A 15,100-nucleotide genomic window follows, 5' to 3' on the forward strand; every position below is an offset into this window, starting at 1 on the left:
TTGATGTGACTACAACCATACACCTTGTCCACTACCTGAATATCACTTGGTCTGACTACAACCATACACCTTGTCCACTGCCTGGATATCACTTGATGTGACTACAACCATACACCTTGTCCACTGCCTGGATATCAATTGGTGTGACTACAACCATACACCTCATCCACTGCCTGGATATCACTTGATGTGACTACAACCATACACCTTGTCCACTGCCTGGATATCAATTGGTGTGACTACAAACATACATCTTGTCCACTGCCTGGATATCACTTGGTGTGACTACAAACACACACCTTGTCCACTGCCTGGATATCACTTGGTGTGACTACAACCATACACCTTGTCCACTACCTGAATATCACTTGGTGTGACTACAACCATACATCTTGTCCACTGCCTGGATATCACTTGATGTTACTACAACCATACACCTTGTCCACTGCCTGGATATCACTTGGTGTGACTACAACCATACACCTTGTCCACTGCCTGGATATCACTTGGTGTGACTACAACCATACACCTTGTCCACTGCCTGGATATCACTTGATGTGACTACAACCATACACCTTGTCCACTGCCTGGATATCACATGGTGTGACTACAACCATACACCTTGTCCACTGCCTGGATTTCACATGGTGTGACTACAACCATACACCTTGTCCACTGCCTGGATATCACATGGTGTGACTACAACCATACACCTTGTCCACTGCCTGGATATCACATGGTGTGACTACAACCATACACCTTGTCCACTGCCTGGATATCACATGGTGTGACTACAACCATACACCTTGTCCACTGCCTGGATATCACTTGATGTGACTACAACCATACACCTTGTCCACTGCCTGGATATCACTTGGTGTGACTACAACCATACATCTTGTCCACTGCCTGGATATCACTTGGTGTGACTACAACCTTACCATACACCTTGTCCTCTGCCTGGATATCACTTGGAGTGACTACAATGATACACCTTGTTCACTGTCTGGCAACCACAGCCATACATCTTGTCCACTGCAAGGATATCACTTGGAGCGACTACAGCCATACACCTTGTCCACTGCCTGGATATCACTTGGAGTGACTACAACGATACACCTTGTCCATTGCCTGGATATCACTTGGAGTGACTACAACCATCCTCCTTGTCCACTGCCTGGATATCACTTGGAGTGACTACAACGATACACCTTGTCCATTGCCTGGATATCACTTGGAGTGACTACAACCATCCTCCTTGTCCATTGCCTGGATGTCACTTGGAGTGACTACAACCATACCCCTTTTCAACTGCCTTGGGACAACAACCATACATCTTGTCCACTGCTTAAATATCACTTGGTGTGATACATATAACCGTACACATTATCTGAATACCTCTAGTATGCATAGGCTAGACATTTAATGTAAATAATGTAGTTCACATTAACATTCTTGGTAGCTCATTTTCTCAAGATATGGCAAGTAATAACTAAATGCGCCACTGTGGGACGAAACCAGGTTAAAATTAGGGCAATCAGAAATTAGAGCCAATAAATTTCTTTTATGAGTTAGGAATAAGTAGCAGCCTTCATCTTTACTTTTACTGAAAAAGAGACGTAACTGAAAATGACTCTAGTTAAGTATGTAATGTGTTTTGTTTCGCTATTGGAGGCAGAGTCTTATTTCCAGCATTTGATGATAAACAGATCTTGCAGAGAATGTTGAATAAAATGTTTTCTTGAATGTTAAAATCAAATTAAGGAAAGATTTAACAAGATGTCAGTCAAATTTCTAAACAGTACTGCAACAGAAATCTTACAAAATTTCACATCATCAATACTGCGTCACCAATGCTGGAAGAGTGCCACTTCTGCTAAAGCTACCATAAGCTGGATTAAGACATAACTTGTTAGCCAATATTTATAAAGCAAGAAAGATTTGTTTTTTCTACAAATCAACATAGTATGACTTTAACATGTAAAATATTCTCAAAATATCAGTTGTCTGCTTTTTCAAAACAAGAGGGCCATGATGGCCCTTAAACGCTCACCTAAGCAAAGGGCCACAACTCTATGATAAAGCATTAATAAAAATGTTGCAATTTAAACATATCTTTACTGATGAAGATGCCTTGTTTTATATTTGTAAAGGGTCATGCAATGAAACAACTGTAAGTTTCATTTAATTTGGCATGGTTGTTTCAGAAATTGTTTTTAAAGCAAAAGAGTACATGTAAGTTGGCCATTTTGTTGTTTTTGTTGATCAATCTCAATGCCTAGTTGTATTTTTGTAGAGGGTCACCCAAGGAAGCTTTAGTAAAGTTTCATTGAATTTGGATAGGTAGTTTCAGAGGATATGTTGTTGTTTTTTAAAGCAAGACAGGAAGTCAGCTATTTTGTTGATGTTGCTGTTGTTGTTGATCAATTGTGACTCCTTGTTGTGTTTTTGTAGAGGGTCACCCAAGGAAGGTTCCTGTAAAGTTTCATTGAATTTGGACTGGTAGTTTAAGAGGAGATTTTTTTTTAAGCAAAACAGGAAGTCGGCCATTTTGTTGTTGTTGTTGTTGGTCAATCGTGACCCCTTGTTGTATTTTTGTAGAGGGTCACCCAAGGAAGCTTCCTGTGAAGTTTAATTGAATTTGGACTGGTAGTTTAAGAGGAGATGTTTTTTTTAAAAGCAAAACAGAAAGATGGCCATTTTATTAATGTTGTTGATCAATCATGAGCCCTTGTTGTATTTTTGTAGAGGGTCACCCAAGGAAGCTTCCGGTAAAGTTTCATTGAATTTGGAATGGTAGTTTCAGAGAAGATGGGGTTTTTTTAAAAGAAAAACAGGAAGTCAGCCATTTTGTTGCTGTTGCTGTTGTTGTTGTTGTTGATCAATCGTGACCCCTTGTTTTATTTTTGTAGAGGGTCACCCAAGGAAGCTTCCTGTAGAGTTTCATTGAATTTGGACCGGTAGTTTCAGAGGAGATGCTTCTTACAATAAAACAGGGAGTCGGGTCATTTTGTTGTTGTTGTTGTTGTTAATCAATCGTGACCCCTTATTGTAGTTTTGTAGAGGCACACCCAAGGATACTTCCTGTGAAGTTTAATTGAATTTGGCCGAGTAGTTTCAGAGGAGATGTTTTTTAAGCAATTGTTGACGGACGGAGGACAGACAAAGACTGATCACAATTGCTCACCTTGAGCACATCGTGCTCTGGTGAGCTAAAAAATCTGTAGTATTTACCTTACACTCAACAAATCTATACATTGACCTTCTTCTCCACCCTCGAAAGCAAGTCCAATCTGCAGATTCATTTAAGCTATATTCACACCTACCTACCGTCTAACTTTCATCACTAGCATTCAATTCTAACTGAAACTGTTGGGCAGAAACCATTTTTCTATTTTAAGTTACAGTGACCTTGACCTCTTGCACCTCAAAAGCAATGGTTCCTTAGCTCTTAACATAAGCTAACTACACACCAACTTTCATCACTATCCATCAATTCCAACTTTTAGTTGTTGGGCAGAAACAATTTTTCTATTCTTAATAAATGTGACATTGACCTTGACTCAGACCACCTCAAAAGTAATCCCATGCTAGCACTTAACATAAGCTACCTACAGGTCAACTTTCATAACTGCCCTTTAATGTTAAGTTATTAGGCGGAAATAAACCAATGTTTGATGGCTGGACGCCCGCTCAAAGACATCCAAACTCTAATAACCTGGTTTTTGTTGAAAACCTGGTTAAAAACATCATTATCTGAGTATTGTTTCTCATAGACTTCATTTGTAAGAATACATCTTCACTTTCATATAAAAAATCATGTTGGACCTTTTTCTTAATCAAATTAGTAAGGATATTCCTTTTTCATAATAAAAATTAGTGAGATTATTTCATCATGCTTAATATTTTTCTCATGATTAAAATTATTAAAATAAAAAAGTTTACCACATTATTAAGAGAATGCAGTTTGTTACGAGAAAAGCTAGGAGCCTCTAGTTTTGTACCTTACAGAGATTTTGAACCGTGCTGTAAAACTGTTGACAATTCTCCTAGATTCAATTCTTGATGAAACAAAGCTCTTATGATGTTGTCATTAATTTCCAAGAAAAACCATGACTTTCAGCTGAAAATTCTTCAACCCTGTTGAAAAACTTACTCATAAAACATTGCCCTGGCGACCGGTGCTCCGGTGATGTGACTGTTGTAGAACAGTGTGTAGAGTAATGGCAACATGGAGTAGCGGATAAGGTAGGCCTCTCGCACAATGTCTGCAAAGTGTCTGTCAAACGCCCCTGGATCTTGGTCATTCTGTAAAACACATTTGAAAACTATGTCTTCCACAGGGTTGGAATTCATTTGGCATGTTTAAGTCAACAAAACACATCTCTGTTTGGTAAATTGACAAAGTAACTGTTCAGTTTTTTAAATTTTACCTCAGATTTGTCAGAAAAATGGTGAAAATAATTACACTTTTAAAGTCGTTGTGAGTTCTTGAAAATGGATAAAAAGCTCCGAGCTGGTAGAACCTCAGACACATTTCATAGGTGGCATTTCCCTGGAACCCACAAATGTCTGCTCCAACCATGGGGATACCAAACATGCCCATCCGTAATATCACTGTAATGAGCAGATACACTATACCAATGGGAGTGCATAAAGATTTTGGGTGTCAATGGAAAAATAATGTCAAAATAAATAAGTGCTGTATCTGGGATTTGTCATAAACAGGGCCTAAGGTGCACCAGTACAGATGATGGTAAACATTCGTGTAAACTTTCATGGCTGTAGCTCAAATACCTTAGCTCTTAGAAATGCATCAAATGAGTGCTTGATCATGTCATGATGTCTTCATGTACATGTGAATATGCATACAAATGTTTTTACAATAATTGATTTTAATCAAATATTGATAATAAAAGTCAATATCAGCAATATTATTGAAAAGATGTCCTTTCAGACTGTCTTTCAATCATATTAAACGATTTCAGCCTAGTTTCCCTCTCTTCTAACTTCTCAGCAATATCTTCAATTTAAATTTGTTCACCTTGTTATAAAAATGTAAATCATCAATGCAAGATAAACCAAAATAAGGAAATAGCAAAAGGCAAAACATTTTTGAAACAAGCAACAATGAAGCCAAAATCTAAAATGTTTCTACAAGCACTGAGTTATTTGATTATTAATCAATCATGCAACAATTTTCAATCTCTGATAATAAAATATTATTCTGAATTCCAACGCTCATTCTGTACATAAATGCTAAAAGAAGGACTGATTGAACAGTTACAAGTTTTGTTCAAGACTGAGCTAAATGTCATTCCCAATCCATGAATTTGAACAACCTGACCAACCTGATATTGATCTGTACATATCATGGAAGGTGCCTATATTATCCCCAGTCCAATGGCCTCCAAAATGTCCTTGACCTGCGAATGTTGACCTTGAAATAACAAATGCTCGCTTGCCTGACCTTGCAGCTCGAAGGGCCCTGTAAATAAAAACAATACACTATAAGGATGGAGTTGACTTATAATAATTCAAATTAATTAGGCAAGTCATGAAAAATGTTCTTGCCCTCATAATTAAGTTACATTTTTAGTATTCTTGAAAACAATCTTGAATGATTTTGTAAAAATTATCTATAGTATGTATGAGCGAATGAGAGAACACACAGCCATATCACAGAAATCCCTTTTGAGATTTTGCACCTTATTATTAAGCATTTTTTACAGTGATAGATCCTGGTTTCATCCCTACCTGTTTGTCAAGTTTGTTTCCATGAGTCCATACAGGTTGTGTACGTCGTAGTTACGGGAGATGTACTGTCTACAAGACGGACAGCTGGTTTTCTTGTACAGGTACCCCCCTCTCACAGCTGTAAAGTGGATCACAATTTCATGGTCAGGTAATTTGAGCATTCAAAGCAATATGTGCATTGGCTATTATTAAAAATGTCACTTTCATCAGTCTATCACAGTAAAAAGCCACTTTGCATGCACATATCTTAAAATGAATGACCACATCACTGATCTGCTCAATGTATCTTTATGATTTACAATTCCTTAGACTATTATAATCTACCAAAAGTGATAAGACCATGCTTAAATAAATCCCCAGGCAATCCTGGGCTTAAGCAAATCAATGAACCATTACCTGGAACAAATGGAGGATGGTCATACGTGGTATTGGGGCAGCCCGGGCTGTTCAGCCTGGAACCATCCACAAAGTTGGACACCTCATTCATGTCCTGCAATCAAACATTTTCCTTAATAACTTATACGGTATCACCCTATTCTATTGTAAAATGTAATGTGAAAAATTGATATATACATGTATGTTCATATTATTTCTTTTAAGTAGGCTAGCAAGTGTTTGTCTTCAGCAATGGTTGGTAGCCATACTAAGCCCCTACGATATTTTTAGAAGAACTATTTGATGTCAACAGTGATTTACTTCAATTTTTCCACAAATTGATAATGTAAGGTTTGCAAGAAAAAATTTAAATCATGTATTGAAAGATCTGACCCTGAGGTATGCTGCCTGCCCAGTTACACGACAAGCCTTGTTTCTGCCTTACGTGCATTCTCTCTGTTCAGAATTTTCTATTTGGGCCAGAAACATGCGATTAATATTTTTAATACATCCATCAATGGTGATTTACAATCAAGAGTCCATCAGAGGGGACTTACAATACAGAGTCCATCAATGGGGACTTACAATACAGAGTCCATCAGGGGGGACTTACAATACGGAGTCCATCAATGGGGACTTACAATACAGAGTCCATCAGGGGGGACTTACCATACAGAGTCCATCAATGGGGACTTACAATACAGAGTCCATCAATGGGGACTTACAATACAGAGTCCATCAATGGGGACTTACAATACAGAGTCCATCAATGGGGACTTACAATACAGAGTCCATCAATGGGGACTTACAATACAAAGTCCATCAATGGGGACTTACAATACAGAGTCCATCAGAGGGGACTTACAATACAAAGTCCATCAGAGGGGACTTACAATACAGAGTCCATCAGAGGGGACTTACAATACAGAGTCCATCAGAGGGGACTTACAATACAAAGTCCATCAGAGGGGACTTACAATACAGAGTCCATCAGAGGGGACTTACGATACAGAGTCCATCAGAGGGGACTTACAATACAAAGTCCATCAGAGGGGACTTACGATACAGAGTCCATCAGAGGGGACTTACGATACAAAGTCCATCAGAGGGGACTTACAATACAAAGTTCATCAATGGGGACTTACAATACAAAGTCCATCAATGGGGACTTACAATACAAAGTCCATCAATACAGAGTCCATCAATGGAGACTTACAATACAGAGTCCATCAATTGGTACTTACAATCCAGAGTCCATCAATGGGGACTTTCTTATGGAAGTCAGTGACCATCTGTGTCCAGTATTTGTCCGCTCGAGGGTGACTGTAGTCCACCCACACTGTCTCGTCGGTCCACACCTGCGGGCAAGGAGAACATTCCCAATATACACCTAGTTTTCACTTAAGTTATACCAATTTATTAAACCTTGATTGTGAATACAGTAATTACCTGTATTGGTGTCATATTCCTTTGTACACCAATAAGCTCAGCCCTGGTAGATTTTGTATACAAAACAGCTTGGGTGAGGCAGACTAAATCACTAGACCATTCTCACACTATCTTCACTTTAACAGTAATCATGTTCAATAGAGCCTCATGATGCTATCAACAGAGGTTTTAGTTTCAAAAAAGTCAAATCAATGTCAAAATATAGGATTACTTTTGTTATTTTGAAAAGTTTAAATTATAAAACAAATAGTGTGCTTCTTATCATACTTGACCACGAATCTTCAAAGTACCTCAGAGTTATAAATGAACTTCAAATGGCGTCAATGCCATTTTTTTTTCCACAATGCATAAACAATGCCTGACCTTGCCAACAAACAGTTGTCCAGTGTGGTTTCTCATGAATATGTCCATCTCTTTCCCAACATCAAATGGTGGGTAGGTGCCTGGTGGCTGGCTTGGGTCAATGCCAGGATCCTGAAGTTAACATACACAAAAATGTTTCACAAAAAAGTAAGACAGACTTAAGATGATGAGAGTAAGACAGACTTAAGATGATGAGAGTAAGACAGACTTATGGTGATGATAGTAAGACAGGCTTACGGTGATGATAGTAAGACAGACTTATGGTGATGATAGTAAGACAGACTTACGGTGATGATAGTAACACAGACTTATGGTGATGATAGTAAGACAGACTTATGGTGATGATAGTAACACAGACTTAAGGTGATGATAGTAAGACAGACTTATGGTGATGATAGTAACACAGACTTATGGTGATGATAGTAAGACAGACTTACGGTGATGATAGTAACACAGACTTATGGTGATGATAGTAAGACAGACTTATGGTGATGATAGTAACACAGACTTATGGTGATGATAGTAAGACAGACTTACGGTGATGATAGTAACACAGACTTATGGTGATGATAGTAAGACAGACTTACGGTGATGATAGTAACACAGACTTATGGTGATGATAGTAAGACAGACTTATGGTGATGATAGTAAGACAGACTTACGGTGATGATAGTAACACAGACTTATGGTGATGATAGTAAGACAGACTTATGGTGATGATAGTAAGACAGGCTTACGGTGATGAGAGTAACACAGACTTATGGTGATGATAGTAAGACAGACTTACGGTGATGATAGTAAGACAGGCTTACGGTGATGAGAGTAAGACAGGCTTACGGTGATGATAGTAAGACAGGCTTACGGTGATGATAGTAAGACAGGCTTACGGTGATGAGAGTAAGACAGGCTTACGGTGATGATAGTAAGACAGGCTTACGGTGATGAGAGTAACACAGACTTATGGTGATGATAGTAAGACAGACTTATGGTGATGATAGTAAGACAGACTTACGGTGATGATAGTAAGACAGGCTTACGGTGATGAGAGTAAGACAGACTTATGGTGATGATAGTAAGACAGACTTATGGTGATGATAGTAAGACAGACTTATGGTGATGATAGTAACACAGACTTATGGTGATGATAGTAAGACAGACTTACGGTGATGATAGTAACACAGACTTATGGTGATGATAGTAAGACAGACTTATGGTGATGATAGTAAGACAGGCTTACGGTGATGATAGTAACACAGACTTATGGTGATGATAGTAACACAGACTTATGGTGATGATAGTAACACAAACTTATGGTGATGATAGTAACACAGGCTTATGGTGATGATAGTAAGACAGACTTACGGTGATGATAGTAACACAGGCTTACGGTGATGATAGTAACACAGACTTATGGTGATGATAGTAACACAGACTTATGGTGATGATAGTAACACAGACTTACGGTGATGATAGTAAGACAGACTTATGGTGATGATAGTAAGACAGACTTATGGTGATGATAGTAAGACAGACTTATGGTGATGATAGTAACACAGACTTATGGTGATGATAGTAAGACAGACTTACGGTGATGATAGTAACACAGGCTTACGGTGATGATAGTAACACAGACTTATGGTGATGATAGTAACACAGACTTATGGTGATGATAGTAACACAGACTTATGGTGATGATAGTAAGACAGGCTTACGGTGATGAGAGTAACACAGACTTATGGTGATGATAGTAAGACAGACTTATGGTGATGAGAGTAAGACAAACTTATGGTGATGATAGTAAGACAGGCTTACGGTGATGAGAGTAAGACAGACTTATGGTGATGATAGTAAGACAGGCTTACGGTGATGAGAGTAAGACAGACTTATGGTGATGATAGTAAGACAGACTTATGGTGATGAGAGTAAGACAGGCTTACGGTGATGAGAGTAACACAGACTTATGGTGATGATAGTAAGACAGGCTTACGGTGATGATAGTAACACAGACTTATGGTGATGAGAGTAACACAGACTTATGGTGATGATAGTAACACAGACTTATGGTGATGATAGTAAGACAGGCTTACGGTGATGAGAGTAAGACAGACTTATGGTGATGATAGTAAGACAGGCTTACGGTGATGAGAGTAAGACAGACTTACGGTGATGATAGTAACACAGACTTATGGTGATGATAGTAAGACAGGCTTACGGTGATGAGAGTAAGACAGACTTATGGTGATGATAGTAAGACAGGCTTACGGTGATGATAGTAAGACAGGCTTACGGTGATGATAGTAACACAGACTTATGGTGATGATAGTAAGACAGGCTTACGGTGATGAGAGTAAGACAGACTTATGGTGATGATAGTAAGACAGACTTATGGTGATGATAGTAAGACAGACTTATGGTGATGATAGTAACACAGACTTATGGTGATGATAGTAAGACAGACTTACGGTGATGATAGTAAGACAGGCTTACGGTGATGAGAGTAACACAGACTTATGGTGATGATAGTAAGACAGGCTTACGGTGATGAGAGTAAGACAGACTTATGGTGATGATAGTAAGACAGACTTATGGTGATGATAGTAACACAGACTTATGGTGATGATAGTAACACAGACTTATGGTGATGATAGTAAGACAGACTTACGGTGATGATAGTAACACAGACTTATGGTGATGAGAGTAAGACAGACTTATGGTGATGATAGTAACACAGACTTATGGTGATGATAGTAAGACAAGCGTACGGTGATGATAGTAACACAGACTTATGGTGATGATAGTAAGACAGACTTATGGTGATGATAGTAACACAGACTTATGGTGATGATAGTAAGACAGGCTTACGGTGATGAGAGTAACACAGACTTATGGTGATGATAGTAACACAGACTTATGGTGATGATAGTAAGACAGGCTTACGGTGATGATAGTAAGACAGGCTTATGGTGATGATAGTAAGACAGACTTATGGTGATGATAGTAACACAGACTTATGGTGATGATAGTAAGACAGGCTTACGGTGATGAGAGTAACACAGACTTATGGTGATGATAGTAACACAGACTTATGGTGATGATAGTAAGACAGGCTTACGGTGATGATAGTAAGACAGACTTATGGTGATGATAGTAAGACAGACTTATGGTGATGATAGTAAGACAGACTTACGGTGATGATAGTAACACAGGCTTACGGTGATGATAGTAACACAGACTTATGGTGATGATAGTAACACAGACTTATGGTGATGATAGTAAGACAGGCTTACGGTGATGAGAGTAACACAGACTTATGGTGATGATAGTAAGACAGACTTATGGTGATGATAGTAACACAGACTTATGGTGATGATAGTAACACAGACTTATGGTGATGATAGTAACACAGACTTATGGTGATGATAGTAAGACAGACTTACGGTGATGATAGTAAGACAGGCTTACGGTGATGAGAGTAACACAGACTTATGGTGATGATAGTAAGACAGGCTTACGGTGATGAGAGTAAGACAGACTTATGGTGATGATAGTAAGACAGACTTATGGTGATGATAGTAAGACAGACTTATGGTGATGATATCAAGAGAGAATTACGGTGATAATGATGTATCGCATGCCCCTGCTGTGAAGCTCTTCCACCATTGCTGGCTGGTCCCCAAATATCTTCTTGTCTGTGGTAAAATCCCTCCTTCCTATGGCATAGTCAATGTCATTCCACTGGACATCCTGCAGACAACAAGTCAGACATTAAGAGAGGGTTCACTGAATTTAGTTGATAAAATAATTTAAAACCATTTCATTTACTGAAATGAACTTGCTTGTGAATGTTAAAGAATTTCCTTATAGTTACGTACTGCATAAAAATAAACAAAACAAATCATAAAATGTATCATGTAACAACTACTATAAGTTTTAACAAAGTTATATCACTTGATCAGAACATAAAAGTTTTATGGAAAAAGTCCAATTATTAAACAAATGCTAAAGAAAACTGTTACCATGCAGATAGGAATTTACTGGATAGTAAACATTCGGCTAAAACACGGTATTTGTCCATTTTATATTTTTTGGTTGTTATACATAGATTGAAGGAAAGTGTGTAATTTCAAACTTAATTCTTTGCAGCCAAAGCATGTAACCTAGTCCACTCCTGCTGGCCTCCAAATTTCAAGTGAAAATATCAATTTGTATTCGAGTAACAGCAAAAAACATATCCCAAAAATGGCCATTTTCAAGCGTTATGCTGTCTCATTTGATTTTTTTATATATTCAAACTGTTATATATCTATTTTGCATGATGATTTGGAAAAAATGCATTACCTCAGCTTATAGAAAATTTCAAGTGCTAAATTTTGGTGGGTAAATCAAGAAAATAGACAAATTATTACAGAAAATATGACTTATTAACATAAAGTGGTGCTTTTGCCAATTTTTCAAAATCACAATAAGTATCCCTTGTTATATGCATGAAAAACATTGAAAATTCACCCATTTACAAGTGATAACTGTTTTGTAAGACTGATTATTAATCAAACTTCCAATTTTTTGTTGCTTTGGGCATTCATGATTCACATTCTTAAAAAGAAGGAGGTTCACCTGTAAGATTTTCAGGGTTAAAAAATCTGTAGAGTCCGTAACCATGGGTTTGTATCTACATATGTATTAATGACAGAAATGTGGCATTCCACAAATAAAAACCTCTGTATGAGTATGTTTAATGGCTGAAATATTTTTGGAATATTTTGATTTTAAGTTGCATTTTTTTACATATTTAATGTTACGGACACTACAAAATCTGCCTTCAAATTTTGATTTGAAATTTCCATTGTTTTCAATAGCATATTTCCTTATATTTTTTCATGGTAAAAGCAATTTTTTTATTGTGCAATATTGCATCATCTTTTAACTATTGGAAAATACCAATAAAACGGCTGATGCAACAATATTTGTGATGAATTATTGCATCATCCAAAACAACCGCCTTTCTAAGAAATACAACAGTCCAGCTGTAATGATGGAATCAGCTAAGAAAATGGCTTATTTTGGGTAATAGTCGGTCAGATTCCAGCAAGAAGTCCTTTCAAATGGAAAACACTAAAGGTGTTGGTTCCAGTGATGCTCTAGGTATGTATTATCCTTATCTAAACATTCCATGCTATGTTACGTAGGGTCCGTAACCAAAACCATATGTCTGTACATGATGCCCTGAATTAATGCAATTGTCCACATGAAATGCACATGTTGTGATGCTTATTTGTTGAAATTGCCATGCCCAACATATAACAAACTAAAATGGTCTTAACAGGTTGTTTAATGGAAATCCTATGACAGTATGACACACAATTTCATTTTGTGTAGCCTATTACGGAGCCGAGATGAAATATTTTTACATAAAGATTGGCGTGTATGCCAATGAATACAATCAGTGTTATAATATACAGATCACAGACACAGTGGATACTTGTTAAATGTACAGAATTGAAGCTTAAGTAATATTTGATTTGTACTTGTACTCAGGTTACAGACTCTACAAAATACGGCCACTTGTTTCTAAGTCTACTGTAAGTATGTTCAAAAACATTTTTATGAACAGAAACAATACAATTGAACCATATAGGGACATTTGTACCTTTTGAGGTTTTTCTTTTCACAAAACCTGTCTTTATATGAAGATTTATATACCATATATATTAATATTCTAAGGTATACATTGAACCCAACCGTTTAAGGTTAATTAATATTCAGAATGTCTTTTTACAGAAGAGAGCTGAAAATCATCACTGCGATCCCGGAAAAATGAAAAAAATGCTGAAATGAATGCTGAAAAGAATGAAGACATAGAAAAGAAGCAAAAGGAGAAAAACAGGCTGAAAGTCAAGGCATGGAGAATGCGTCAGAAAACAGAAAACTCCACAAAATATTCTGAAATCAAAAAGAAAGACACAGAAAGAAAGAAGGAAGCTCGAATGAAAGTGAAACTCATGGCCAATTCAGATCCTGAATTAAAAGCCTCCTTAAGAAAGAAAAAAGCTGAAGAAATGAAAAGATACAGACAGAGAAAAAAGATGAAAACAACATGTTCTTCTGAAGATCCTGGTGTTAAAAAGAGTAAGAAACCGGCTCTGGAAGAAAAAAAGAAAAAAGCTGTGAAGCGAACACAAGCCTTGAGAATGCGAATTAAACTTAAGTCTCCTACAATTCCAATTGTTAACACAGTTGATGAAAATGACAGTCATGGAGAAAGCAGACAGAACAAAAGTAACTTATCCCGTGCAACAATATACAGACGAGCGCAAATGGTGAAAGGCATTCTGCCTAGGACACCAAAGAAGAAAGCCGCCATTTTAAAGAAGCTTATTGAGTCACCTTCAACATCCAAAGTACTTTCTGACCAAGGAGTAACAATGACACCAGCTTGTAAGAAGAAACTTGAAGTAGCAGATGCTATAGTGAATTCCTATCCACGAGTGGACTGATGGGTGTGCAGCCCAGTACAAGGGGAAAAAGGCGTTTGCTGATATCAGTCTCAGAAAGCAGCCCAAAATGACTCGAAACTACTTTGAAACGTCTCATGGAAAGAATGTCTGTGATGGGTTGGGTGCAACTGTAAAGAATGCTTGTTATCGTGCTGTAATAAGTAGCAGAAAAGTTCTTGGTAATGCTGAAGACGTTTACCAATTTTGTCAAGAAACTCTGAATATGGAAGTAGTGGACACTGTAAAAAGCACTCTGTCGAGAAGAGAATTTGTATTTGTTGAAAATGTGAATAGAAACCGACCAGAAACAAATGTACAAACATTTACTGGAACACGGAAGCTGCACTCTGTTAAGTCTGTTGGTAAAGACTATGAGCTGAACTCAAGGAAACTTAGTTGTTACTGTGATGCTTGTGTGAATGGTGTAACATCAAAATGTGAAAATGTAGACATAGTTAATAAGTGGGAGAAAAGAAACCTTGATGTTATTAGTAAAGTCCAAGAAAAACTAAATGTAAAGAAGAAACAACCATCTAACAAGGAGCAGCCTAAAGCAACCTGCAAAGAACAAACAAAAGGACAGAAACAAATAACTTTGAAAAGAAAATCGGAGACCAAGCAACCAAAAGCCAAGAGGAGAAAAATAGAAGAGACAGCAGCAA

At 37.5% G+C, this 15,100-nt stretch overlaps 1 protein-coding gene across 1 annotated transcript in view; it reads right to left on the reverse strand.

Annotated features, from left to right (window-relative positions):
* LOC128211929 (lysosomal alpha-glucosidase-like) overlaps positions 1 to 15,100 on the reverse strand; it is a 39,175-nt gene that overhangs the window by 15,622 nt on the left and 8,453 nt on the right. The window contains exons 8-15 of the mRNA XM_052917077.1: positions 11,557 to 11,688; positions 7,945 to 8,055; positions 7,377 to 7,490; positions 6,154 to 6,247; positions 5,758 to 5,875; positions 5,352 to 5,488; positions 4,469 to 4,617; positions 4,157 to 4,308 (exon numbers count right to left, since the gene is read on the reverse strand). Coding sequence (XP_052773037.1) covers positions 4,157 to 4,308; positions 4,469 to 4,617; positions 5,352 to 5,488; positions 5,758 to 5,875; positions 6,154 to 6,247; positions 7,377 to 7,490; positions 7,945 to 8,055; positions 11,557 to 11,688 — 1,007 coding nt within the window. The remainder of the gene's footprint in view (positions 1 to 4,156; positions 4,309 to 4,468; positions 4,618 to 5,351; positions 5,489 to 5,757; positions 5,876 to 6,153; positions 6,248 to 7,376; positions 7,491 to 7,944; positions 8,056 to 11,556; positions 11,689 to 15,100) is intronic.

Source organism: Mya arenaria, chromosome 2, assembly GCF_026914265.1.
Source record: "Mya arenaria isolate MELC-2E11 chromosome 2, ASM2691426v1".
Taxonomy (NCBI): Eukaryota; Metazoa; Mollusca; class Bivalvia; order Myida; family Myidae; genus Mya; species Mya arenaria.